The sequence below is a fragment of the Oncorhynchus keta genome, chromosome 28, assembly GCF_023373465.1.
Source record: "Oncorhynchus keta strain PuntledgeMale-10-30-2019 chromosome 28, Oket_V2, whole genome shotgun sequence".
Classification (NCBI taxonomy): Eukaryota; Metazoa; Chordata; class Actinopteri; order Salmoniformes; family Salmonidae; genus Oncorhynchus; species Oncorhynchus keta.
The window spans coordinates 38824928-38852772 of record NC_068448.1 but is presented as its reverse complement, the minus strand read 5'-3'; the positions used below and the strand labels follow the sequence as shown (position 1 = coordinate 38852772).

The following is a 27845-nucleotide window of genomic DNA, read 5'->3' as shown; positions in this document are numbered from 1 at the left end:
AGACTGAGATATCTTCATCTGTGGATCTGTTGGGGCGGTATACGAATTGGAGTGGGTCTAGGGTATCCGGGAGGATGCTGTTGATGTGAGCCATGACCAGCCTTTTAAAGCGCTTCATAGCTACTGATGTGAGTGCTAGGTTGCGGTATTCATTTAGGCAGGTTTCCTTCGCTTGGGCACAGGGACTATGGTGGTCTGCTTGAAACATGTAGGTATTACAGACTCGGTCAGGGAGAGGTTGAAAATGTCAGTGAAGACACTTGCCAGTTGGGTACACATCCTGGTAATCCGTCTGTCCCCGCGGCTTTGTGAATGCTCACATCCGCTACCAAGAGCGTTATCACAGTCGTCCAAAACAGCTGGTGCTCTCATGCATGCCTTAGTGTTGCTTGCCTCGAAACGAGCATAAAAGGCATTTAACTCGTCTGGTAGGCTCGTGTAAATGGGCAGCTGGCGTCTGGGTTTCCCTTTGTAGTACGTAATAGTTTTCAAGCCCTACCACATGCAACGAGTGTCAGAGCTGTTGTAGTAGGATTCAATCTTAATCCTGTATTGACTCTTTGCTTGTTTGATGGTTTGTCTGAGGGCATAGCGGGATTTCTTAAAAGCGTCCAGGTTACTGTCCCTCTCCTTGAAGCGGCAGCTTTAGCCTTTAGCTCAATGCGGATGTTTCCTTTAATCCATGGCTTCTGGTTGGGATATGTATGTACGGTCGCTGTGTGGGGACGACGTTGTCAATGCACTTATTGATGAAGCAGAGGACTGAGGTGGTATACTCCTCAATGCCATTGGATGAATCCCGGAACATTCCAGTCTGTGCTAGCAAAACAGTCCTGTAGCGTAGCATCCGCGTCATCGGACCACTTCCGTATTGAGCAAGTCACTGGTACTTCCTGCTTTAGTTTTTGATTGTAAGCAGGAGGATATAATTATGGTCAGATTTGCCAAATGGAGGGCGAGGGAGAGCTTTGTATGCATCTCTGTGTGTGGAGTAAAGGTGGTCTAGAGTTTTTTTTCCCTCTGGTTGCACATGTGACATGCTGGTAGAAATTAGGTTAAATGGATTTAAGTTTGCCTGCATTAAAAACCCCGGCCACTAGGAGCTCCGCTTCTGGATGAGCCTTATAGAGTTGGTTGAGTGCGGTCTTACTGGCAGCATCAGTTTGTGGTGCTAAATAGACGGCAACAAATAATATAGATGAGAACTTTCTTGGTAGATAGTGTGGTCTACAGCTTATCATAAGCTACTCTACATCAGGTGAGCAATACCTGAGCAATACCTGAGGTACCAGCTGTTATTGACAAATAGACACACACCCCCACCCCTTGTCTTACCAGATGTAGCTTCACTGTCCTGCCGGTGCATGGAAAATCCCACCAGATCTATATTATCCGTGTCGTCTTTCAGCCACAACTCGGGGAAACATAAGATATTACAGTGCAATCTACCTGATGATTGCCTCCTCTAAACACATCCCATATTCTTCCAAAAAGGCGTAGCCTATATTTTATTTGTTAAAATTGTCAGAGTGCTTGAAATATTACAGATGGTTCTTAAGAGTGACCAATATTCTAACCCTCAGCACATGTCCCATCCTCATCCAGTGAATGGTGATATTAGGGATGGATGTGTTATTTTGTTAATGTTAGTGGAGTCCAGCCAGCACTGCATCCTGGCTCCCGGCACAAGGACTTGCCTCCTAATGGGATTGGTGTCTGTCTGTGTAACCACCATGCTCCCCTCCCCACCCCAGGCCATCCTGCAGAGTGAGATGGAGGCTGCACTTCTTAATTCAACCCCCATCCTATTTTGGAGTCTTTGTGAGTCATCACATATAGATGTGTTAGGAATTTACCATCTGTGGAATGCTTGATATCACGTTCCATGTACTTTGAAAATGAATGTTTCCGATTGTATAATCAGCTAAGCTTATGCAGGCGCTTTAAACTTTTTGAACTACAGTTTTGACCTCGCTAGTTTACTGAGTGGGTGGCAGTAGTTAAACAATATGATGGCACGCATTAAAAAAAGGTTCCCTACACCAAAGGCAACTTTGCAGATCAAAAAGAAGACGATATGCTTAATTTTGTGTTTTCAGTAACATTTTTCTTTGAAGATTATTCACTACATGATCAACAACATTGAACATCTCATTCCAAAATGATGGACATTAATATGGAGTTGGTTTGCTTTGCTGTAATAACAGCCTTCACTCTTCTGGGAAGTTTTTCCACTAGATGTTGGAACATTGCTGTGCGGACTTGCTTCCATTCAGCCACAAGAGCATTAGTAAGGTTGGGCAATTAGGCCTGGTTCACAGTCGGCGTTCCAATTCATCCCAAAGGTGTTTGATTAGGTTGAGGTCAGGGCTCTGTGCAAGTCAAGTTATTCCACACAGATCTCGACAAACCATTTCTGTATAGACCTCGCTTTTTGCACGGGAGCATTGTCATACTGAAACAGGAAAGGGACTTCCCCAAACTGTTGACACAAAGTTGGAAGCACAGAAGCGTATAGAATGCTATTATATGCTGTAGCGTTAAGATTTCCCTCCACGGGAACTAAGGGGCCCGAACCATGAAACACGGCCTCAGACCATTATTCCTCCTCCACCAAACTTTACAGTTGGCACTATGCGTTCGGGCACGTAGCGTTCTCCTGGCATCCGCCAAACCCAGATTCTTCTGTCGGACTGCCAGAGGGTGAAGCGTGATTTACCACTCCAGCCGACGCTTGGCATTGCACATGGTTATTTTAGGCTTCTGTGCGGCTGCTCGGCCATGGAACCCCATTTCATAATGCTCCCGACGAACAGTTCTGGTGCTGACTCGGTAGGGAGTGTTCAGCACTCGGTGGTCCCGTTCTGTGAGCTTGTGTGGCCTACCACTTCGCGGCTGAGCCGTTGTTGCTCGTAGATGTTTCCGCTTCACAATAACAGCACTTACAGTTGACCGGGGCAGCTCTAGCGGGGCAGAAATTTGACAAACTGACTTGTTGGAAAGGTGGACAAGTTGAAAGTCACTGAGCTCTTCTGTAAAGCCATTCTATACCCATGGTTTTGTCTATGGAGATTGCATGGCTGTGTGCTCGATTTTATACACCTGTCAGCAACAGGTGTGGCTGAAATAGGCAAATCCAATAAGTTGAAGGGGGGGTCCACATCATTTTGTATATATAGTGTATATAAAACGGTACCATTGAAGTCAAATGGCCTTTGTTAAACAAATTAGCGTGGTGGACGTGTAGCTCAGGCAGTAGAGCATGGAGCTTGCAACGCCAGGGTGGGTTTGATTCCTGCTAGGGCCACCCAGACATAAAATGTATGCACGCATGACTGTAAGCTTTGGATAAAAGTGTGTGCTAAGTGGCATATCAACGTAGTATAAGCAAGCAGATCCATGTTAACACGTTAAAAACAGCCTTGGTGTTTTTGGATGAGCTACAGAATATCTTACACATTTTGCCTCAAGGTTTTTTTCATTTTGTTCACAAGCATGGGGACCCACAGGGGAGAATCTCAGTCACAGTTTGACTGTATATTTACAGAGTCAACAGCCATCTCTCCACTGATCTGCTCTCCAGAAGAACAAGGAGTTCTTCAACTGATAAAAGTCTGTGTACTAAATGAGACAAGCCTACAGATCTAGAATTATGGCCTGGCCATAGAGTAGCCTAACGGTGTAAATGGCAGAAAAAGAGAGAGAGAATATCTGAAATGCATGTTATGCCAAAACAACACACTCGTGTAACTGAATCAATGGGCGATTCTTGGCTATCCCTGAGTCGTTGGCATATGTGGCAGTGGCAGCCTATGTTTGTCATATCTCAGCTATCTTTACATGCATCGCTTACCTACCACACACAGGCACACAAATCAATATATTCTCTTAAACTACCCCGTCTCCTGATGCTTCAAAGTGATAGAGGGCCACTGAGTGCATAGTGTTGACAGTGAGATCATGCTCTTTTCCTTGTCCACTTTGTAGCGTTCCTCGAAAGAGAGCCGCCGTTTTCTGTTTCTCGGAGACGACAGGGATAATTGTCTAGCATGTGACATCTGTGACAACCCGATGAAGGCATTACGTTGAAACACTCGACACACTTAAATGATGCGCTAAAGAACAAGGACCATATTGACAACAGGCCTTTTGATGATGCAGGGAAATGACGTGTTTGAGAACATTGAATGGTTGACATTGTAACTGAGCAAAATAAAGTACGGCTATCGTGTCTTTACGACCCACCCCTTATCACTTTTATTCTCCCAGTCGCTGTAAGTAATTTTGCCCACGGGATGGTAAATAGTTATTGCAAAGAGTACAGTCCAATGGTATTTGCTTAGTAACCTTCCGGGTGTGACCTATCTCTCTCTCTAAGTCGACATAAGATGCTGTCATCACTGTCCGTACCAGGCTTATTGCACTGCTATTAAAGCAGATGTACATAACCTAGACAAGTTACCTCGTCGATACCTTTTTGACGTATGACTGGTACAGTGTAATAATTCATCATGACTTGAGCATTTGTCTTAAAGTTGGTCACATTGTTTCCGTGACTCGGTGAGAAGAAGGCCAAAGGTACAGTAGGCGTCAACCGCGCCTGTGTGATGAGGAACCTTGCCAGAGACCTGAAACTCCCAGTGCTAATGCCTAGGTTTTTAGCTCATCAAGCTAACACGGTCTTGTGTTGCGCCGGAGACCTGAGTTCGAACCCAGTCATTCCACATGGTCTGTTGAGCCTCAGCCAAGGCGACTCTCCATTGAACAGCAAGACTAGACAGAGGAAAGCACAGTGTTTACTACATAGCAACAAAGCTGTGGACAGTTACAGACTTCCCTGACATTGTATCACTGTCCTCCATGCATTTAGTGGACAAGAGAGAACAAAGAAAATGGCTGAATGAGTAGGAAAGACTTTCTGGCTTCCAGGTTGATGATTTCACATGGTTAGTTGATTGCTTGCGCTACTAGGGTGATTGTGGGTAAACAGGCTACAGGGGTGTCTGCTCAAATGATCTGTGTTAGGATTTATACAGGGCTGACCCTGGGACTGCACTAACCAAACCGTGTCTGTGTGTGTGATGTGCTCCAGATGGGAGGAGGAGCTGTCTAGGCGCCAGCAGATGGAGGCCATGGTGGAGACACTACAGGAGGTGAGAGCTCGCCATTTTAAATCATCACACCCGTACCATACTCCCTAACCGCATCCCAATACTTCTCCTGAAGTATCCAGGCATGGGAAAGAGGGAGATTTCAACATATTTCTTAGAATGGTAATTTTCCTTTTAAATCCAAAGTTCAAATGTCATTGGCCATTAAAGCTAGAATCCTTAGTTGCTATCAGTACACACATCCCCCCGGCCTCAGAATAGCCTCAATTCGTCGGGGCATGGACTCTGCAAGGTGTTGAAAGCCTTCCATACTTTTTTTTGTCTTTCCAATTCACCCTCTAAGTGGCATACGTTATTCTAATCTATTTCTCAATTGTCTCAAGGCTTGAGAATCCTTCTTTAACCTGTCTCCTCCCATCTAAAATGATTGAATTGGATTTAACAAGTGACATCAATAAGGGATCATAGCTTTCACCTGGATTCACCTGGTCAGTCTGTGTCATGGAAAGAGCAGGTGTTCCTAATGTTTTGTACACTCAGTGTATCCTCATTGATTCTTGATGAATATAACTTATAAATGCCTAATGAGCCTAGTTCGTACCCCATCAGAACCCCAAATATAAGCTTGTTTTACTCTGTTGTAAACAATAGAAATATAAACAAAGACTGTATAGCCACAAAACATAACATCTGTCATTTTGATTTCATGGATGGTCCGTTCTTACATCCATAGCTCTATGTATGAATGGTCTCTAGCTATGAGTGGTTATATTTCTCTAGGCCCATCCCTCAGCTTTTTACCAACACAGAGGCAGGGTGGCTGCTTTGGTATTGTTTTAATAAAGGATTCTAGCTTTCATTAAGGGACATCCATGAGGGCAAGCAAGTGAATAAGTGCACACATACAGGTTCTTGGGATGCGTCTGCTAAATGGCATATATTATTATTATATTATGCAAGCTCAGCCTCTGTGTCATGTTTGTGTGTATTTTGCATGATTGCCAGTAAGCTCCCTATTCAGCAGTTGCGATAACATATCTCCGGATGCCTCTGACGTCTTGCAATGTGCTGTGTGTCTGTACGCTGTTCTACAGAACAGAATGGGAAAGTTCATGATAGAAAACAGATATGGGTGGGGACTTCACATGCTTTAGTCCCCCTGTGTATATGTTAGTCAGTGGGAACAGTGGTGTGTTAATGTGTTTTAAACCCCCCAAAGACCCGAGATCACATTTACCCCCCAAAAAAACAGCCAAGATCACTGACTCTCCCTGACTAACTATGCCTCGACTGTTCCTGCTAGCTGCATTCCAGATTACTTTTATTGGAGCTCTTGGCCCAGAACCCAAGACTCAATCCACTTTGGAATGTTGTTGTTGTGATGCATCAAATGAGTGGATTGTAGAGTGATTAAATGACTTTTCAAACATGTTATGCAGAAAGGGGTGCTCTTATAATAGGAGTTGAACTTCCGTTTTTTTTTAATGTGTTTTAGGACACATTTTCTAAGCACATGCCTTACGCATGGTTATTCGTAAATATGTGTAAATTGTATTGAGCCATGGTATGTCAATAGATTAGTTGTAGAGTGTGATGTGTCTGTCTGTTCCACGGTCTGCCCTCTCCAGAGTGCCCAGGAGTCTGAAGTGGTTCAGGGGCAGCTCACTGAGAAGGTGGAGAGACTCAAGACAGAGCTGGTGGTCTTCAAGAGCCTCATGACTGACAATGTAAGTATGACACTCAGGCTTTCTTCAACAGTCCCTTATTCTCCTGGTATTTACACAGAAATGTCATGGTAAAAGGTTAAGTAAATAGTAATCACTTAGTAGTTTTGTGTGCTCCATTTAAACTAGAAACACCCAACCAACTTTAAATTGTGCGGACTGGTTCAACTTACTGTAAGTTTGCAAAGCTTTTTGACACTATTTATACTTTGTTTTTAAAATCACACCCATTTATTGCCACCTACCCAACGTAAATCTATTCATCCATCCACCCACCTCTTCTGCAACTGATGCATGCTACCACTCTCTCCTGTCGGTGATATGTACAGCCTGGCAGTCAGAATGCTCAGCACACATTTTTGTCATACCACACATGGACAGTCTCCCTTGAACCCTGAGGCTAAGAAATTCTTTTGGAATTTTTTTAGAGGCAGGCAGGCAGAACAGCAGGCAGGCACAGGCAGGCAGACGAACGGATGGGTGGCCGGGCGGACAGACACAGGCAGAGTAGGAGTGAGATGAGAAACCCCTATGGCTCGCCTCACACAGCCTCCGCCTATTCTTTGAGGCTCTGTGGTTTTGGCCTGCTTTCTAATGAACTCCAGCTGGGCTCCGGACTCGCCCAGTCTGTGGTCTGGAGTAGCTACGTTCACAGATTAGCCAAAACCCGGCCCGACTACTGTTTCACACGCAACCACACTTTGCCCTTCCCAGTCACTTTTGAACCCTTTCAAGTTAATTTGTTCTTTGTTTAAAAAATGGCACTGTCTGTTAAAGGGGAAGTTTACCTTAAATCCAACATTACCTATGTGATTCCATACATTGAAACTATACTGAACAAAAATATAAACTCAACATGTAAAGTGTTGGTTTCATGAGCTGAAATAAAAGATCCCAGACATTTTCCTTAGCACAAAACGCTTATTTATCTCCAATTTTGTGCACAAATTTCTGTTAGTGAGCACTTCTCATTTGCCAAGATAATCCATCCACCTGACAGATATGGCATATCAAGAAGCTGATTAAACAGCACGATCATTACACAGGTGTTCCTTGTGCTGGGGACAATAAAAGGCCACTCTTTTTGCCGTTTTAAACACACAACACAATGCCACAGATGTCTCAAGTTTTGAGGGCGCGTGCAATTGCCAGAGAATTTCTCTACGATAAGCTGCCTCCAACGTTGTTTTCAAAAATGTGCAGTACGTCCAACCGGCCTCACAACCGCAGACCACATGTAACCACGCCAGCTCAGGACCTCCACATCCGGCTTCATCACCTGCGGGATCGTCTGAGACCAGCCACCCGAACAACTGATGAAATTGTGGGTTTGTACAACCAAATATTTTCTGCACAAACTGTCAGAAACCATCTCGGGGAAGCTCATCTGCGTGCTCATCATCCTAAGCAGGGTCTTGACCTGACTGCAGTTTGGCGTCGTAACCGAGGTAAATGCTCACCTTCGATGGCCATGGGCACACTAGAGAATCCAGGTTTCAACTGTACCAGGCAGATGGCAGACAGCATGTTTGGTGTTGTATTGGCGAGTGGTTTGTTGATGTCAACGTTGTGAACATAGTGCCCCCTGGTGGTGGTGGGGTTTATGGTATGGGCATAAGCTACGGACAACAACCACAATTGCATTTTACCGATTACAATCTTAATGCACAGAGATACCATGACGAGACCCTGAGGCCCGTTGTCGTACCATTCATCCGGCCACCATCACCTCATGTTTCAGCATGACAATGCACAGCTCCATGTTGCATGGATCTGTACACAATTCCTGGAAGCTGAAAATGTCCCAGTTCTTCCATGGCCTGCATACTCGCCAGACATGTCACCCATTGAGCATGTTTGTGATGCTCTGGATTGACGTGGACGACAGCGTGTTCCTGTTCCCACCAATATCCAGCAACTTTGCATCGCCATTGAAGAGGAGTGGGACAACCTTCCACAGCCAAAACCAACAGCCTGATCAACCCTATGCAAAGGAGATATGTCACGCTGCATGAGGCAAATGGTGTCTACACCAGATACTGACTGGTTTTCTGGTCCATGCCCCTACCTTTTCTAAAGGTTTCTGTGACCAACAGATGCATATCTGTATTCCCAGTCATGTGAAATCCATATATTAGGGCCTAATGAATTTGTTTCAAATGTACTTATATGAACTGTAACTCAGTAAAACCTTTTTTAAATTGTAGCATGTTGTGTTTATATTTTTGGTCGTGTAGTTAGGTGTAGTTTGCCTTCTCCCCTTCTCTCTCCCTGCAGTCTAGAACTGGAAAGTTGTATTGCTAGCTCTGCTCTGTTGTCAGTAGACACATTTTATTGAAAGCTTACGTCCTAATGAGACATTTTTTTAAATCAAAAGTACTATCGGTCAGGAAATGTGTACTTCTCCAACTAAAACAATTTCGATGATTTTATATAATTATTTTATGTGGCCGACTGCAACAACACCAGAGATAGGTAACAACTGTGCATGTGCACTCTTGTGAGGAAATACCTTTACATAAAAATGGCAGATTAGGTATGCGAAGTAAAACAACAACCTACAAACATGTCTGACGACTAAATACTCGCGAGTAATTAATTAAACTACTGGACGGGCGTTGATGGTGTCGTCGAACCGTATTTATTTGAGCCTGAGTTTTCTGACAAAGAATTGAGGAAAATTGAGCTTCACATGGCCGCTGTCGCTCTTGCCACCGAGGCCGCAGCAGCAGGACCACAGCCCCGGCCTCTCCCAGAATGAACGCAGATTGGTGGTGCAGTTGTGGTAACTGTGCATCAATGTTGATGAATGCTTATGCTGCAGAGAATTTGATGATGAGGAGCAGTTAGTTTGCTTTCCCAACCACAGGTATTTTGCTGTCCATCAACTCTGGTGCCTGGAAACATTTTTCAGTATCCCAAAAAGAAATTGGAGACGCAACTCCGTTCCGGCTGGGCCAAAAGGACAGTTATCCAACAAGTAGCTGAACTTTACTCAATGAGCTGGGCCGTTGTGGGTATATCTTTTTATATTAGCCCAAACACTGTCTTGATATGTTTTCACATTATCACAATGCTATTTGAGTAAGATATAGGAAATATAGGCCTACATAATTGAACTTGAAATAACAGCAACAACTACGAACAGAAAATAAGAACCTGTTTTCATATTGTCAAGAAATAAAATGTTATAAGTACATGGCTACTGCTCCAGATTCTCAAATCCACTTTGTCCTTTGATTTAAAATTGTTATTCCAGGCCGTTCAGACTGGTCTTCTACCGCATCGTTTTCGAATGGGTCCTCTGTGGCGAGACACTGGGTCCAGGAGTCTGGATTCCTCTCCCATCCTGCGTGTTAAATGCCATCCTCACTAAATATCCATCACCCTATGGCGTCTACACTGGTTTTTGGGAAGTGAAAGACTCCCAGGGCTTGTAAACAGTTGAAGTTAATGGTTTGTGCTACTCCCAGCCTGTGATGTGTGACAGGTTAGGTACAGTTGAAGTCGAAAGTTTACATACACTTAGGTTGGAATCATTCAAATTCATTTTTTCAACCACTCCACAAAGTTCTTGTTGAACAAACTATAGTTTTGGCAAGTCGGTTAGGCAAGTCTACTTTGTGCATGACACAAGTCATTTTTCCAACAATTGTTGACAGACAGATTATTTAACTGTATCACAATTCTAGTGGCTCAGAAGTTCACATACACAAAGTTGACTGTGCCTTTAAACAGCTTGGAAAATTCCAGAAAATTATGTCATGGCTTTAGAAGCTTCTGATGGGCTAATTGGCATCATTTGAGTCAATTGGAGGTGTACCTGTGGCTGTATTTCAAGGTCAACCTTCAAACTCAGTGCCTCTTTGCTTGACATCATGGGAAAATCAAAAGAAATCAGCCAAGACCTCAGAAAAAATTGTAGACCTCCACAAGTCTGTTTCATCCTTGGGAGCAATTTCCAAACGCCTGAAGGTACCACGTTCATCTGTACAAACAATAGTGCGCAAGTATAAACACCTTGGGACCACACAGCCATCATATCACTCAGTGTCACGCCCTGGTCAAAGTATTTTGTGTTTTTCTTTATGTATTTGGTCAGGCCAGGGTGTGACATGGGTTTTTGTATGTGGTGTGTAGCTTAGTGGGGTGTTCTAGGAGAGTCTATGGCTGTCTGAAGTGGTTCTCAATCAGAGGCAGGTGTTTATCGTTGTCTCTGATTGGGAGCCATATTTAGGCAGCCATATTCTTTGGTTGTATTGTGGGTGATTGTCCTGAGTGTCTTGATGTCCTTAGTCTGTGTTAGTTTGCACCAGTTAAGGCTGTTTCGGTTTTCACTACGTTTATTGTTTTGTAGAGTTTGTGTTTTGGATTCGTGTTACGTTGTGTAAATAAACATGGATCACAATATACGCGCTGCAGTTTGGTCCGACTCTCCTTCACCATTAGAAAACCGTGACACTCAGGAAGGAGACAAGTTCTGTCTCCTAGAGATGAATGTACTTCTGGTGCGAAAAGTGCAAATCAATCCCAAAGCAACAGCAAAGGACCTTGTGACGATGCTGGAGGAAACAGGTACAAAAGTATCTATATCCACAGTAAAAAGAGTCCTATATCGACATAACCTGAAAGGCCGCTCAGCAAGTAAGAAGCCACTGCTCCAAAACTGCCATATAAAAAACATTCTACTGCTTTCAACTGCACATGGGGACAAAGATGGTACTTTTTGGAGAAATGTCCTCAGGTCTGGTGAGACAAAAATAGAACTGTTTGGCCGTAATGACCATCATTATGTTTGAAGGAAAAAGGGGGAAGCTTGCAAGCCGAAGAACACCATCCCAACCATGAAGCATGGGGGTGGCAGCATCATGTTGTGGGGGTGCTTTGCTGCAGGAGCGACTGGTGCACATCACAAAATAGATGGCTTCATGAGGAAAGGAAAATTACGTGGATATATTGAAGCAACATCTCAAGGCATCAGTCAAGAAGTTAAAGCTTGGTCGCAAATTGATCTTCCAAATGGACAGTGAACCCAAGCATACTTCCAATGTTGTGGCAAAATGGCTTAAGGACAACAAAATCAAGGTATTGGAGTGGCCATCACAAAGCCCTGACCTCAATCCCATAGAAAATTTGTGGGCAGAACTGTCAGTTACACCAGCTCTGTCAGGAGGAATGGGTCAAAATTCACCCAACTTATTGTGGGAAGCTTGTGGAAGGCTACCCGAAACATTTGACCCAAGATAAACAATTTTAAGGAAATTCTACCAAATGCTAATTGAGTGTAAACTTCTGAATGAATGATTTTCGTGTCAAGTGGAGAACCCATTGTTTCATACGCTATGTACTATGCAGAACTAAAATGTCCCTTAAAAAAATATTGATTACGATATGAATATAATTTATTATGATCTGGTTATAATTTCAATTACCTATATGTCGTAAATTTAGCGGAGTAGCCAGCCAGGGCTGTCATTCCTTCCATCACCACAGATGTGCACAGCTTTGCCTTCATTTCCATCCTGAACCATAGTGGAAATGATCTTTTCCCCTTTTCAGTCTGTCTGTAATCCTGGGTTGTGACGGGTAGGAAGTAAGAGGACTAAAAAGTATGTTGTTTGTGAAGGGAACTGTATTGGACATAGTTCAGCCTAGTAATTTATGTCTGTGAAAGTGTCACCAGTGAACAGCACAGAAGATGGTGCAACGACATTAGCCTGTGACATCCTTCTAGCATTCGGGAAGATTCCCAACTCCCCATACATCCTTTGATGCGCTCTGCCAGTTGATCTCGATTTGTCTTCCTTTTAATATTTTGCTGGTGTTGATTATGGCAGACCAACACTTTTGGATAAGCTTAATGAGATCCATGATCTTGGACTCCATGCACAGTATACTTCCGTTGGGTCCACTGATCACGGTTTGTTTAAGATGTGGTTGAGTCGAACTCAAGACTCCAGACTTGATTTGGTGGATGTTGGAGGTACAGTATGTCGTCAGAGCCCTGGTCCTTGTAATCAGGGGAGCTAAAGCTTGTGTCCAGCTGGGAAGGTGGAGATTGTGGATTTTGCGCAGGACGATGTGAAGGAGGCTGCTGTAGCTGGATGCAGTTCCCTGATCCTCCTTAGAAAGACAATTCTCCAATATGACCTTAAGAGTTCAGAAACTATAACAGCACATACGGAATAAGACTTTGCTATATGGAATCATAGAAAATATGTCAATTGTCCTAGGATACTTACCGAAGACTCTTGGATCCTTTCTGGTGAATCTGAAGCTCTGGACACAGTTGCAAAGCCCATGGACTCAAGACGCCGAGAGAAGATTGACCGCATTATGACACATTTAAAGCAGCTTTACCGTCACCCATTTGAATCAAATGTGAAATGCATGTTTTCATAATGCAATGCCAAGTGCCAAATACAGAGCTGGTTACCTCCTGCCTGGTCTTCTTAGTGGTAGGGGACACATGGGTAGAAGGTCCAGAGCTTTAAGAGACGGGTAGGGGACCAGGATGCCTGAAAGACATCAGGCCCGGAGCTTTGACTTGTTGATGCAGTCTTTCATAAAACAAATGTAATGCAACATTAGCATTCTGTCAGTTCATACAGTATTTATATACAAAAGGAAATGTGACAGGGATTAATAGTTGATATAGTATGGGTCATATGCCAAATTATTATCGTTATGTGTATTGACAAAGAAAACTGTCCACCCTAACACACAAGTGATAGCATGTTTACTAACCCGTAAAACATATGGCCATACTGCAAAAAAAAAAGTAATTATACCCGTAGCCCCTATTGACGATGTGAGGTGGGGCTTACAAATACACAATAGACAGACTATGGACAATCATATACCACAGGTGGTTCCTCGGGCCAGGTATTCCACGTAAGGCTATACAGTTGCCTGAAGTTTGTCACGCAAATAAGCCATAGCTAGCCAACACATCAGACATTGGGAAAAAGTGTGAACATTTCCAGTCGACAACATCAACTCACATGGGTGCCAGAGGAGCTTGAAGTTCTTTGGGGTCCTTTGAAGACCAATCCATTGAGCCCAAAACCTGCCGAGTGAGCTGTGGAAATTGACCTCACAGTTATTTGTGACACAATGGAAGTTCCTGATACATACAATTCTAAACGTGAAAACTATTGACAGTTGATATCGTATGGGTTATATGCTAAATGACTATTGTTATATGTATTGACAAAGAAAAACTTCCATCCTAACGGTTGGATTCTAATTTCTGGTACAATAATCCCGACCGACTCCCAAGTAAAACTCCAGCTTGATTTATTCACAACACTGGGTGTTACAGCTGCAAAACCACCCCTACAGGTCACACAAGCACATATATTTATACCTTCCGATTAGGCGGAGTGACCTTGTTGTATTTCTGTGTTAAACAATCAATCTCTGTTGCTGGGCAAGAACTGAGTCTGTTCCTCCCGTTGGTGTTATCGTGTCCCAGCCTAAATCCAGAGCTTTCGTATTCCTCCGTGCCTTTCACGGGTCTTCTTGTCAGTCAGGAGAGGCCTTGAGTTATTGGAAGTACACATTCCTACTGCAGACCACTAGATAATTACACTTCTCATACACAAAGAGCTTAAACCTAGCACTAATTTCAATCTCTAAGAATATATAAAAAGGGTACATTCACACCAAGTGTATATAATGATATAAAACAGTAAAGATATAAGAAAGTGTCATAGATGAGTAATTATGATCTATCAGCGCTAACTCCAGGCACATGACTGCTATTCAACCCTTGTGGAATCATTCTTGGCCTCAAGAGACAGGCCCCCTTTCCCTCTGCCCAAATACAATGCACATAGATCATTCCATCTAACCCATAACACAATAATTACTACCGCTACAAATTTAATGCACATAGATCATTCCATCTAACCCATAACACAATAATTACTACCGCTACAAATATAATGCACATAGATCATTCCATCTCAACCATAACATGATAATTACTACTGCTAGGCTAATTATAGAATTATAAATAGATTAACACGGGATCAAGTCAGATAGTCTCTAACAGTAACACACAAGTATAATGTGATACCACGTTTATAATCTGTAATAAAAATGTTTTGTGTCCATGGGGCTAAAAGTAATTAAATTGTTATGATACTCATGACCACTATCGACAGTAGAGGTGGGGGTTACAAATACACAATAGACCAGACTACATGCGGCCAAATAGGCCTACCCCAGGTGGTTCCTGGGGCCATGTATTTCTTGCAAGGCTATACAGTTGTTAAAGCATGACATGTTCTCATGCAAATAAACCATGGCTAACCAACACATCAGACACTGGAGATTATGATTATGAATAAATGTGACTAGACCTGATCATAAGTAATTAAAATGCAACAACACCTTTCATTTTTATTCTGCAACGTAAAATCACACAATTAATGTCTGTTACAATGTAAAATGACACAATTACTGTCTATAATCTCCTCAACCCCATTGTCATAAAGACAAGGCACATATGCTAACCTGTAGAGCGCCTAGGCTATGGTTAAATAAAGGTTCAATTTAAATTAAATGTCCACATGATATGGTGCAATGGTTACAACACAATAAGATCTACTCGAACTGCATTGATTAGACTATATACCTCCGCACAACATTTCTTGTTATTCTGTATGTAAATCCGAGACACCCCATTTAGTTATGATATGTTACGTTTTGTATGGTATGTATTCATTTGTGGATGTCCATAAACCATTTCATATATGTTACAAATTGCAAGTCATATGATATGTTAGGAATACAATTCGTACAATACTTTACGAATTGCATTTCGTACAACATTTTACGAATTTGCAAAAAAAGTACTGTATGTTACGAATTTGCTAAACTTATATGTTACGAATTCCAATTTGCTGTGGCTAACGTTAGCTAGGTGGCTAACGTTCGGGTTAAGGTTAGGAGTTAGGTTAAAGGGTTATGGTTAGAGTTAGGATTAGCTAAAAGCGTTTGGGGAAGGGTTAGCTAACATGCTAAGCAGTTGCAAAAGTAGCTGAAAAGTTGCTAATGAGCTAAAATGCTAACGTTGTCCGTGATGAGAACACATAACCTTTAGGTTGCTAGACGTTCGCATCATACACCAACACATCCACCTCGACCAACCACCCTCCTTTTATTTTTGCGTTAAGTAACCCCTCTAATTTATATAACCATATCAAACATAACTACAGTATATCATACTAATTTGAGTGTCCCTGATTTACGTTTACTGTTACTGTCTAGTCTATGAGACCAGTCTGCTCTGCACACTCGCTTTGGTGCTTTCCCTTCTCAAACGCTCTTCTGTTTTTTGGCATGACACGAGATCCATTCCATGGGTATACAGAATGAACAGCTGTGTCTTTGAGTTTTCTTTGGTGTTTTGTTCCGATTGTATATCTCTTTTGCCGTCATTTGTCGATTAAATGCTTACTACAGACACGTACATTAGCAAGATCGGCTGTAGGAGTGTTTACATCTTATTTACTTGTTTTTATCTCTACTTCTGCATCTGTCAACGGAAACAGTGATATTTATTATAGTTATTATATAATGTGCAGCCAGGGACCGAACACCAGCTTGCTCTTGCTGCCATCTCTTCGGATTTTCACTTTTCAGAACTAACTTTAGGCTATCGTTGATAAATTGTTCAACTTTTTCGCCAGTTCCTTCTCCCCCATTTGCTCCAAATAAGGGCACAGAGTTTGCGCCACAATAGCGCACGTGCAGATCTCACCCATCTTCACTATTGTTGCAGTCCGTCAGGTTGTTTACTTCGTACTTATTTATCTCTTGCATCTGTGATTGTGAATAAGGGCGGTAGATTCAGTTTTTAAGCACAGGAGAGTTACCCATATCTCCTGCTTTTGCAGTCTTCACATAAAATGATCGCAATAGTTTTATGTGGAAAAGTATACATTTCCTGACTCAAAATCGATAGTACTTTTTTAAATATATATTTTAATGTATGTCTCATTCGGCCGTAGGCTTTCAGTAAAACAAAAAAATTGTCCACAATTAATCATTCGTTGACTGACAACAGAGCAGAGCTAGAAGTGCACAAAAATACGTCACGTGACCCGTTTTTGCAGCTTTCCAGTAGTAGAATGCAGGGAGAGAGAGGGAGGAGGCAAACTCTGCCTAACTATTTTCAATGTATGGAATCACTCAAAAAAAATATTCTTATACTTCCCCTTTAAGTGAGTTTATTACTTTTAAACTGCAAGTCACTGCCTCGAGATACTATGAGATTAGCTAAAAAATGGGATGATGATGTTGAGGTCCTGCCTCCGAAAACTGTACACTCTTACTTGCAGTATTGGGCAAATAGTAGACGGTGACACAGCTCATGGGTATAATATTCTCTGATCATCATAACCAATGTAATATTTATTGTAGGAAATGTCGGACTTGGACACTGCGATCCAGAAGAAGGCCATGAAGGTGGACATGGACATCTGCAGACGCATTGACATCACGGCCAAGCTTTGTGACGTGGCTCAGCAACGCAACTCAGAAGACATGAGCAAGATGTTCAACATGAGCCCACACATGAGCCCCTCCAGAGCACCCCCAGAGAGCAAAGTAACTGGATAGCTTTTCATATGTACCCCTTGTGTAAATTGCTCATTCCATGTGGAAAATGGGACACAAATGTCCATTAAATGTTTTTTCCACACACACACACATTTTCACCCTCGTTCACACACAGCTGACTAGTGTGTGGTTTCACAGGGGGCTGCATCTTGCAGGAGGAAAGAGCGTAAGGCTGTCTACGAGGAGAGGAGTCCTGAGATTGAAAGTGAGTCTGGTGGTGGAGAGGAGGATGAAGAGGAGGAGAAGGAGCAGGTCGTAGAGTCACTCAACATCACAGACGAGATGAAACGCATGCTCAATCAGTTGTGAGTGGCCGAACCTTTGACCTGTGTTATGTAACTTGTTTAGCCTCAATTGCTAATGAGTGCCAGCTGAACGACTAGAGTCGATATGTTATCCAACTAACTGTGTTGTTTGTGTCATATGATATCAATCTGTGAATTAAATCCCCACTGTCGGCTGTAGCGTTAGATAGCGTCGCATAGTCAGTTTCATGTGTGCTTCATTACTTTGTGATGTTTTCATCTCTGTCAGTCACTGTCTCTGTTGTTTTCTCTCTTCCCTGTCCTCTTCATTTGCGACCCCTTTTAAAATGTGCACGCCTTTCCATTTGGTTTTGGTTTTCCTCCTTTCTTTTTTTGTCTTCTTTCTTTCCTCCCCTCCCTTTCCACCTCTGTGTCTCCACTCTTTCTCTCTGTCCCTCCCTCTTCCCTCTTCTCCCTCCCTCTTCCCTCTTCTCCCTCCCTCTTCCCTCTTCTCCCTCCCTCTTCCCTCTTCTCCCTCCCTCTTCCCTCTTCTCCCTCTTCCCTCTTCCCCTTCTTCCCTCTTCCCTCTTCCCCTCCCTCTTCCCTCTTCTCCCTCCCTCTTCCCTCTTCTCCCTCCCTCTTCCTCTTCTCCCTCCCTCTTCCCTCTTCTCCCTCCCTCTTCCCTCTTCTCCCTCCCTCTTCCCTCTTCTCCCTCCCTCTTCCCTCTTCTCCCTCCCTCTTCCCTCTTCTCCCTCCCTCTTCCCTCTTCTCCCTCCCTCTTCCCTCTTCTCCCTCCCTCTTCCCTCTTCTCCCTCCCTCTTCCCTCTTCTCCCTCCCTCTTCCCTCTTCTCCCTCCCTCTTCCCTCTCCCTCCCTCCCTCCCTCCCTCTTCCCTCTTCTCCCTCCCTCTTCCCTCTTCTCCCTCCCTCTTCCCTCTTCTCCCTCCCTCTTCCCTCTTCTCCCTCCCTCTTCCCTCTTCTCCCTCCCTCTTCCCTCTTCTCCCTCCCTCTTCCCTCTTCTCCCTCCCTCTTCCCTCTTCTCCCTCCCTCTTCCCTCTTCTCCCTCCCTCTTCCCTCTTCTCCCTCCCTCTTCCCTCTTCTCCCTCCCTCTTCCCTCTTCTCCCTCCCCTCTTCTCCTCCCTTTCCCCTCTTCTCCCCCTCCCTCTTCCCTCTTCTCCCTCCCTCTTCCCTCCCCTCTTCTCCCTCCCTCTTCCCTCTTCTCCCTCCCTCTTCCCTCTTCCCCTCCCTCTTCCCTCTTCTCCCTCCCTCTTCCCTCTTCTCCCTCCCTCTTCCCTCTTCCCTCCCTCTTCCCTCTTCTCCCTCCCTCTTCCCTCTTCTCCCTCCCTTTCCCCCTTCTCCCTCCCTCTTCCCTCTTCTCCCTCCCTCTTCCCTCTTCTCCCTCCCTCTTCCCTCTTCTCCCTCCCTCTTCCCTCTTCTCCCTCCCTCTTCCCTCTTCTCCCTCCCTCTTCCCTCTTCTCCCTCCCTCTTCCCTCTTCTCCCTCCCTTTCTTGTTTGCAGAACTTGCTCAGATGATAATTCCTTTGTCACCAGGAGAGAGACGTTTGACTTTGATGACGACTGTGACAGCCTAACTTGGGAGGAGAATGAGGAGACACTGCTCCTCTGGGAGGACTTTGCCAACTACAACACCCCCTGTGCTGCAGCCAGTGCTGCTGCAGCAGAAGGACAGGGGGAGGGCCCTGGGCAGGTTAGTGCTGCCCCCTACTGCTCATCCAAAAGCAGTGTCTGGGAACTTTTCAAATATGTCAGATACAGGTAACTGCCAAATGACTCAAGTGGTTGCTTTATTTTGTCAGTTACCTGTATGTCTCTGTCGAGGATTTTGTTTAGGCCTTCTCTCTGATTTCCTAATTTTTAAAATAACTTTATTTAACTAGGCAAGTCAGTTAAGAACAAATTCTTATTTACAATGATGACCTAGGAACAGTGGGTTAACTGCCATGTTCAGGAGCAAAATGACAGATTTTTACCTTGTCAGCTCGGGTTTTCGATCTAGCAACCTTTTGGTTACTAGCACAATGCTCTAACCACTAGGCTACCTGCCTCATGCCCTTGTACTGTAAGACATTTCATCTGAGTGGCCTCAGAAACTGTTAAGGAATATATGTAAAAAATACAATTGTGTCGTTATTTATTTGAATTGATTGTTTGTCTAATTGTGTGTTGGTGTGTGTATTGCTAAATTGTGTGTTCGACCGATCCCACTGGGCAAAAACTGATTGAGTCAACGTTGTTTCCACGTCATTTCAAACGAAAAACTCAATGCGATGGTGTTGAATCAATGTGGGGAAATGATTGGGTTTGAAAAAAAAGTAATCAAAGGGAATTTTTGTATTTTTTTTTTACCAAACTTCAACCTAAATCCAATGAGATGGTGAAATGTTTTGCTCATTTCACGTTGAATTAATGTTAGTTGACAACTCAACCGAATGTCAATCAAAACTAGACATTGAACTGACGTCTGTGCCCAATGAGATGTTTATCTACCTTATCTATCCATTTTACAACTGTACGAATGTAAACTTTATGAAAGTGTTTATTGTCGATAACGGTGCCTCCAAGCTGCAAAGTAAAGTCTACCACTGCACTTTGAACGTTGCTACAGTACACATAGTTTACATGGGTCTGTTGGGGATTGTTAGGCCTCTCAGGATGGCAGTTTGGGCAGCCTGATCGACGAGACCGAGATGCTTTTCCAGAACCGAGAGAAGGAGTACCAGGAGACCATGGGTCAAATAGAGGTAAGAGACCAAGAGAAGAGAGGTCAAGGTTCATGTGTGCAACTCACTCTCCTGTGTGAGTCATCAATTATTACTGCAGAGGGTCTTTGCCCCTCAATCTCTGCACCACTTTCTCTTTTCAATCTCCCTCTCTGACCCACCCTCTCACATCTCCTCCCACTCTTTTGCTCTTACTCTCTTACATTGTTCACCTATTTTACTCTCCTTTTGACTCCTCCTCTCTCCCACATCTTGGATTCTCGCTCTCTCCTCAGTATGAGTTGGCTACAGCTAAGAGTGATATGAACCGTCACCTACAGGAGTACATGGAGATGTGTTCTATGAAGAGAGGCCTGGATGTTCAGATGGAGACCTGCAGGAGACTCATCAAGGGCTCAGGGGGCACCGGCAGGTCAGACACACCTCTTTCTCCACTCATGGCAAACAATGGCATTTCAATGCAATGGTGCATTGTTCCACTGAGACGTGTCTTGAGAAAGGCCTTGCTACACAGTAGGCATAATCACACAGATATCAATGACTGACATCTGTCCTTGTTTCCCCTCTCTCTGGTGTAGGAACTCTCCATCGTTCAGCTCGGTAGCGAGCAGCGACTCAGGGAACAGTGATGAGATCCAGGAGGAGCTGGAGAAGGACGGAGAGGCAGTAGGAGCAGACCCTTGACCCTTGACCCTCCGGCCCCTGGCTACCCCACCACCTGACCCGGGGAAGATGATGGAGGAAATGCCTTTGTTCCTCAATGCTGTGGTCCCCCTTTTCTTCAGCAGGTTTCCAGTTGATCTAAGAGGAGCCCTGTGGAAACTATTGGTGCTTCACCGGTTTACCCATATAGGGATGAACTTGTATTCCACAATAAGGTGCAGTGTTGGTTCCTCCTCACTGTTCCTTATTGGCCTACCACTGATCAGAGCGGTCACTCCTACTAAACACAAGTATCTCCACACACACTCAACTTACTGTACGCCTATGGTCATTTTACTGTGTATTCACCCCAGTATTCATCCTAACCATGTTAAGATCAAGGAAACCGGACATATTCAGCCATTAGTGATCTAGCAAAGCATTCAGTGGTCCGTATGATATATTTAAGCAATAAGGCCCGAGGGGATGTGGTGTTTGGCCAATTTACAGTTAAGGGCTGTTCTTATGCACAACACAACGTGGAGTTCCTGGATACAGCCCTTAGCCATGGTATATTGGCCATATACCACAAACCCCCGAGGTGCCTTATTGCTATTATAAACTGGTGACCAACGTAATTAGAAGAGTAAAAATAAATGTGTTGTCATACCCGTGGTATACGGGCTGATATACCACGACTTTCAGACAATCAGCATTCAGGGCTCGAACCACCCAGTTTATAATTCAAAATAAGGGCTAGGTTCTATCAGATCCACGCTAGCCGACATTTGCATAGCAGTTGTTTTGGCGGTGCTTGAGGTGGCACTGCATTAGAACTGTCAAATCCACAAGCGGCTCCAAGCATTATACCTAAAGCAGACATCACCATTAGCTGTAGAGAGTCGCATGGACAGAAATCCCATGCAGCGTTGTTTACAAATTGGAACACTGAACCGTGAGATGGAATCTACACCTGGATTAGGCTGATAGAAATCCTCATTATTCAGTTTAATGATTTTCAATTTGAGCATCATTATTTCTACATCCAGTTGAAGTCAGAAGTTTACATACACTTAGGTTGGAGTCATTAAAACTCGTTTTTCAACCACTCCACAAATTTCTTGTTAACAAACTATAGTTTTGGCAAGTCGGTTAGGACATCTACTTTGTGCGTGACACAAGTAATTTTCCCAACAATTGTTTACAGACAGATTATTTCACTTATAATTCACTTGTAATATCACAATTCCAGTGGGTCAGAAGTTTACATACACTAAGTTGACTGTGCCTTTAAACAGCTTGGAAAATTCCAGAAAATGATGTCATGGCTTTAGAAGCTTCTGATGGCTAATTGACTGACATGAGGAAGGAAAATTATGTGGATATATTGAAGCAACATCTCAAGACATCAGTCAGGAAGTTAAAGCTTGGTTGCAAATGGGTCTTCCAAATGGACAATGACCCCAAGCATACTTCCAAAGTTGTGGCAAAATAGCTTAAGGACAACAAAGTCAAGGTTTTGGAGTGGCCATCACAAAGCCCTGACCTCAATCCCATAGAAAATTTGTGGTCAGAACTGAATAAGCGTGTGCAAGCAAGGAGGCCTACAAACCCGACTCAGTTACACCAGCTCTGTCAGTAGGAATGGGCCAAAATTCACCCAACTTTTATTGTGGGAAACTTGTGGAAGGCTACCTGAAACGTTTGACCCAAGTTAAACAATTTAAATGCAATGCTACCAAATACTAGGATTACATGTCAGGAATTGTGAAAAACTGAATTTAAATGTATAAGGCTAAGGTGTATGTAAACTTCCGACTTCAACTGTAGCCTACATTTTTTCATTCAGAACTCTGGCTTAGTGGCAATGATCACAAGAGCAGCTGCTCCCCTATTTGACAGCGTCAACGCAGTTACACCTCCGACACTGGCAAAATAGCATCTATGAGGGTGTTGGCTATCGCCGTTTAAAGCTTGATCTGATTGAATCTAGGCCTACGCGTTGACAGGGAAAATGCATTTCACGTACTGGACACGAGGTCAATCTTCACTCACTGAAGTCAGATTTAGGTTCGTTCTGAGATTGCCTTAATGTAGACGCCATTGCTTATGCGCATACAAAGAAGGCCTAGAGTGCCTTTGCAGGTACTGTATGAATTGGTAGAATTGAAGTTCCCCATATCTGGACGTAGCCATCACAGGAGGGGTAAAACTGAGTTTGAAGTACTGTACTATGCAATAAGCAAGCCTTATTTTTCTGGACTAACCTCCGTTACTTGTCTTAGTTTTTTTTGCTGGGAAATGATGATCTGTTTGTTAATCTGACAGCCTAGAAGACTTGGGGCCAGATATACTTATAATTTGCACCAGTGCAAATTTGCACCTTTTATTTTCAGAAGGGAATCAAAGAGACCAAAATACAAAGCTAAAAGCTCTTTACCTTTTTCCTAACTTGTTTTGTTCGAAAATATGTTCGAAAATGAACCGGTTTCAAACATTGCACCAGTGCCAACGCTCAGCACATCTGGCCTCAACGTGGTGTGTCAGATGACTCCACTCTCTCTGAGGAATGGTGTCACTCAGTATTTTCAGAGGGTAAATATGACCAAATATGGTCATCTAAATAATACCCGTGTGCCTACTGATACACTAGCCTGGTCTCAGATCTGTTTGTGCTGTAAAGCCAACTCCTATGGTCGATTTGGCATTCGAACAAGCATAGGAGATGGCAAGACAGAGCAAACCGATCTGGGACCAGGCTACTCATATGCTGGACTCAGAATCAATATGAATTGCCTTATTACATAGTTTTATTTTTGTTAAAATGCTACTTTAGCACTAACATTTATGAATCATGATACACACAGCCTGTTATTGATGTACTGTATGTCTAGATTTCATTATAGTTTGTATGCTCTCCAAAAATGGAAGAGCAATTTTGAATCATATAAAGGGATAATCATGTGTAAATTGATTTTTGACATTCGTATTTGAATATATCTGTTCGTTTCTTTGGGAACAGTCATGGGTGCCAGGGATTTGCTAGCTGCAAGATTCATATTTGTATTTTATGTGCAGAATGTTGCTAAATGCAGATGCTTGCAAATCTACTGTGTGACTGAACCATATATTTAATAAACATTGTTTTAATAAAAAAGACTGCTCTTTATTTTAACGTTATCTCTTGGGGCAGATTGTCACGCCCTGACCTTAAGAGGTCCCTATTATTCTCTGTTTGGTTAGGTCAGGGTGGGACTCAGGTGGGAAAGTCTATGTTTTCTATTTCTTTGTTTTGGCCAGGGGTGGTTCCCAATCAGAGGCAGCTGTCTATCGTTGTCTCTGATTGGGGATCATATATAAGTTGTCATTTTCCGTTTGGGTTTTGTGGGCTCTTGTTTTATGTTTTGTGTTTTTTGCCTGACTGAACTGTCTCCGTTTGTTATTTTGTTTGAGTGCTTTTGAAATAAAAGAATCATGAACATGTTCCACGCTGCGCTTTGGTTCACTCTTCCTACCACCAACGAGAGTCGTTACACAGATAGCAAATTGACAGCCTACTGTGTAAGATTTCAATTTGTGCTTCTCTTGGCTTGATGACAAATATAATGAATCTGAATTACTAGAATGTTGCTACACATTTCAGACAGTTACATTCACCACTGTGTGAAATATTAGATAGAAAAGATATACTGTAACAAATATATAAATACAGCATGCAACAATTTCAAATATTTTACTGAGTTACAGTATTCTCACATGACTGGGGAAAGAGATAATACATCTGTTGGTCACAGATACCTTAAAAGGTAGGGGCGTGGATCAGAAAACCAGTCAGTATCTGGTGTGACCATTTGCCTCATGCAGCGTGACATCTTCGCATAGGCTGTTGTCTGTGGAATGTTGAACCCACTCCTCTTCAATGGCTGTGTGAAGTTGCTGTATATTGGCGGGAACTGGAACACGCTGTTGTACACTTCGATCCAGAGCATCCCAAACAAGCTCAATGGGTGACATGTCTGGTGAGTTTAGGCCATGAAAGAACTGGGACATTTTCAACTTCCAGGAATTGTATACAGATCCTTGCGACATGGGGCTGTGCATTATCATGCTGAAACATGAGATGGCGGCAGATGAATGACACGACAATGGGCCTCAGGATCTTGTCACGTTATCTCTGTCCATTCAAATTGACATTGATACAATTGTTCGCTGTCCGTAGTTTATGCCTGCTAATACCATAACCCCACCGCCACCACGGGGCACTCTGTTCACAACGCTGACATCAGCAAACCGCTCTCCCCACGACACCATCTGCCCGGTACAGTCGAAAACGGGATTCATCTGTGAATAGCACACTTCTCCAGATTGCCAGTGGCAATCGAAGGTGAGCATTTGCCCACTGAAGTCGGTTATGACGCCGAAATGCAGTCAGGTAAAGACCCTGGAGAGGACAACAAGCACGCAGACGAGCTTCCCCGAGACGGTTTCTGACAGTTGTGAAAACACAGAGTTTCATCAGCTATCCGGGTGGCTGGTCTCAGACGATCCTGCAGGTGAAAAAGCCAGATGTGGAGGTCCTGGACTGGCGTAGTTAGATGTGGATTGCAATTGTGAGACCGGTTGGACATACTGCCAAATTCTCTAAAATGACATTGTGTTGTGTGACAAAACTGCACATTTTAGAGTGGCCTTTTTATTGTCCCCAGGACAATTTGCACCTGTATAACGATCATGCTATTTAATCAACTTCTTGATATGCCACTGCTGTCAGATGGATGGATTATCTTGGCAAAGGAGAAATGCTCACTTAACAGGGATGTAAACAAATTTGTGCACACAATTTGACAGAAATAAGCTTTTTGTGCGTATAGAACCTTTCTGGGATTTTTCACCTCCTGAAACATGTTGCGTTTTATATTTTTGTTCAGTATAGAGAGAAAAGACCAAAGCTACAATTAGATAAATGAAATTATATTTAAGGAGTTCATAATTAGACTTCCTCCACAACGTGTCAAACTCATTGTCACGACTTCCGCCGAAGTCGGCTCCTCTCCTTGTTCGGGCGGCGTTCGGCGATCGACGTCCCCGGCTTTCTAGACATCGCTGCTCCATTTTTCATATATCCATTTGTCTTGTCTTGTTTCCATACACACCTGGTTTTCCTTTCCCCATTTAAGCTACTTGTATTTAACCTTCTGTTTCCCATCATGTTTTGTGTGTAATTGTTTTCATGTTAGGTGGTGTTAGTTTACGCGCTTTACTTTTACGTGCTTTACTTTTACGTTGTTTTTTTAGCGCGTTTGATTTATGTAGCGCTCTCGTTTTTGGAACTATAATAAAAGTGCACCTGTACATTGTACTCTGCTCTCCTGCGCCTGACTTCGCCTCCAATATAACTTTTGACACTCATTCCACGAAGGGCCGAGTGTCTGCGGGGTTTGGCTCCTTTTTGCTCAATGACAACTTAGACAAAATATTGTTACATTTTTTTAAAATAATAACAACATTTTAACCAGCACCTCTGTATATCTCTTGTCTACCTTAGAGTTGATCTTGAACATTTTTGACAGGAAGCTGAACTTCCCCCCCCAGGACGCAGTAGGTATGAGAACAGGGAGAAACAACCTCTTCACTACCTCCTCAGTAAAGTTATAAATCGGTTCAGAGGAGAAAAGCTTCCCTCATTGTTTTAGCCTCATTTAAAATGTCGATAGGACAGTGTCTGAAACCCTTTTCCCAGCTGCCAACGATACCAAAATAAATGGTTGTTAGTGCTCCATAATTAGGTTCTTAAGTTCATTGACCAGTTGATCATAAGACATAGAGCAAACCTACCCCTGGGCAATTACTTCCTCCAGTCTCTTGAAAGCAGAATCGATATGAACCTTCTGGCTGGATTGACAATGTCGACAAAGTACGAAAACTTTTGCCCTCACTACTGTAAGATGCTCTGGGTAAGAGTGTCTGCTAAATGACTAAAATGTAAATGTTAATAGTTGCACTCTTAACAATTGGACAACTATTGACTGGTACCTCCGTTGGAATAAGGGTCCCTGGGAGTGAAGTCTTAGTCCTAAAGACCTTGATAAGGAGGAAGTGGTCCTGGGTGGCTTGTACTCCGGATCTCCATTGCCTCCACAGTTAAACATTCTGACGGTTTCCACCATAGTAGCCACAATATTTGTGGCAAGCTCCCCTGCAGTCTTCATGTCGTCGAACATGGACATGTCCTCCTGGTCAGTAAGATTTGACTGATACTTTTTTGGGGCATTAGCCACAGTAACACTGCTTTTGACAGCTCTCACTAAGCATTTACCGACTGCGATGTCTTTTTTACGTCTTTTTTTGAGACCGGACGTCTGGTGTATTTCAAGTACTCTGAAATTTGGTCCAGACCGGACCAAATCTGAACCAATCATAGATGTCCAGACCGGACCAAATCTGAACCAATCATAGATGTCCAGACCGGACCAAATCTGAACCAATCATAGATGTCCAGACCGGCCTTTATTTGGCCAAAACATAGATCACACAGGCAGCCCAATTCTGATTATTCTTTTCACTAATTGGTCTTTTGACCAATCACATCAGATGTTTTCACATCAGATATGTTTCAGAGGGTATCTGATTGGTCAAAAGACAAATGAATGAAAAAAAGGATCTGAATTGGGCAGCCTGTGTAAATGCAGCCATAGACAGGTTCAGATTTGGTCCGGTCTGGACCAGCCTTGATTTCAACGTCCACAGACATC

General features: G+C 43.3%; 1 protein-coding gene across 3 annotated transcripts in view; it reads left to right on the top strand.

Annotated features, from left to right (window-relative positions):
- Nucleotides 1-24576, top strand: part of LOC118361293 (intermediate filament family orphan 2-like) — a 35575-nt gene extending 10999 nt beyond the window's left edge. The window contains exons 2-10 of one of the 3 annotated variants that reach the window (XM_052482978.1): nucleotides 5093-5153; nucleotides 6740-6838; nucleotides 6965-7009; nucleotides 17270-17455; nucleotides 17606-17772; nucleotides 19262-19418; nucleotides 20374-20472; nucleotides 20772-20863; nucleotides 21030-24576. In XM_052482978.1, the coding sequence (XP_052338938.1) occupies nucleotides 5093-5153; nucleotides 6740-6838; nucleotides 6965-7009; nucleotides 17270-17455; nucleotides 17606-17772; nucleotides 19262-19418; nucleotides 20374-20472; nucleotides 20772-20863; nucleotides 21030-21135 (1012 nt within the window). In that variant the 3' untranslated portion in view covers nucleotides 21136-24576. Of the gene's footprint in view, nucleotides 1-5092; nucleotides 5154-6739; nucleotides 6839-6964; nucleotides 7010-17269; nucleotides 17456-17605; nucleotides 17773-19261; nucleotides 19419-20373; nucleotides 20473-20726; nucleotides 20864-21029 lie in introns of all 3 variants that reach the window. The other 2 variants (XM_035741118.2, XM_035741121.2) reach the window with 2 other exon arrangements.
- The last annotated feature ends 3269 nt before the right edge of the window (nucleotides 24577-27845 follow it).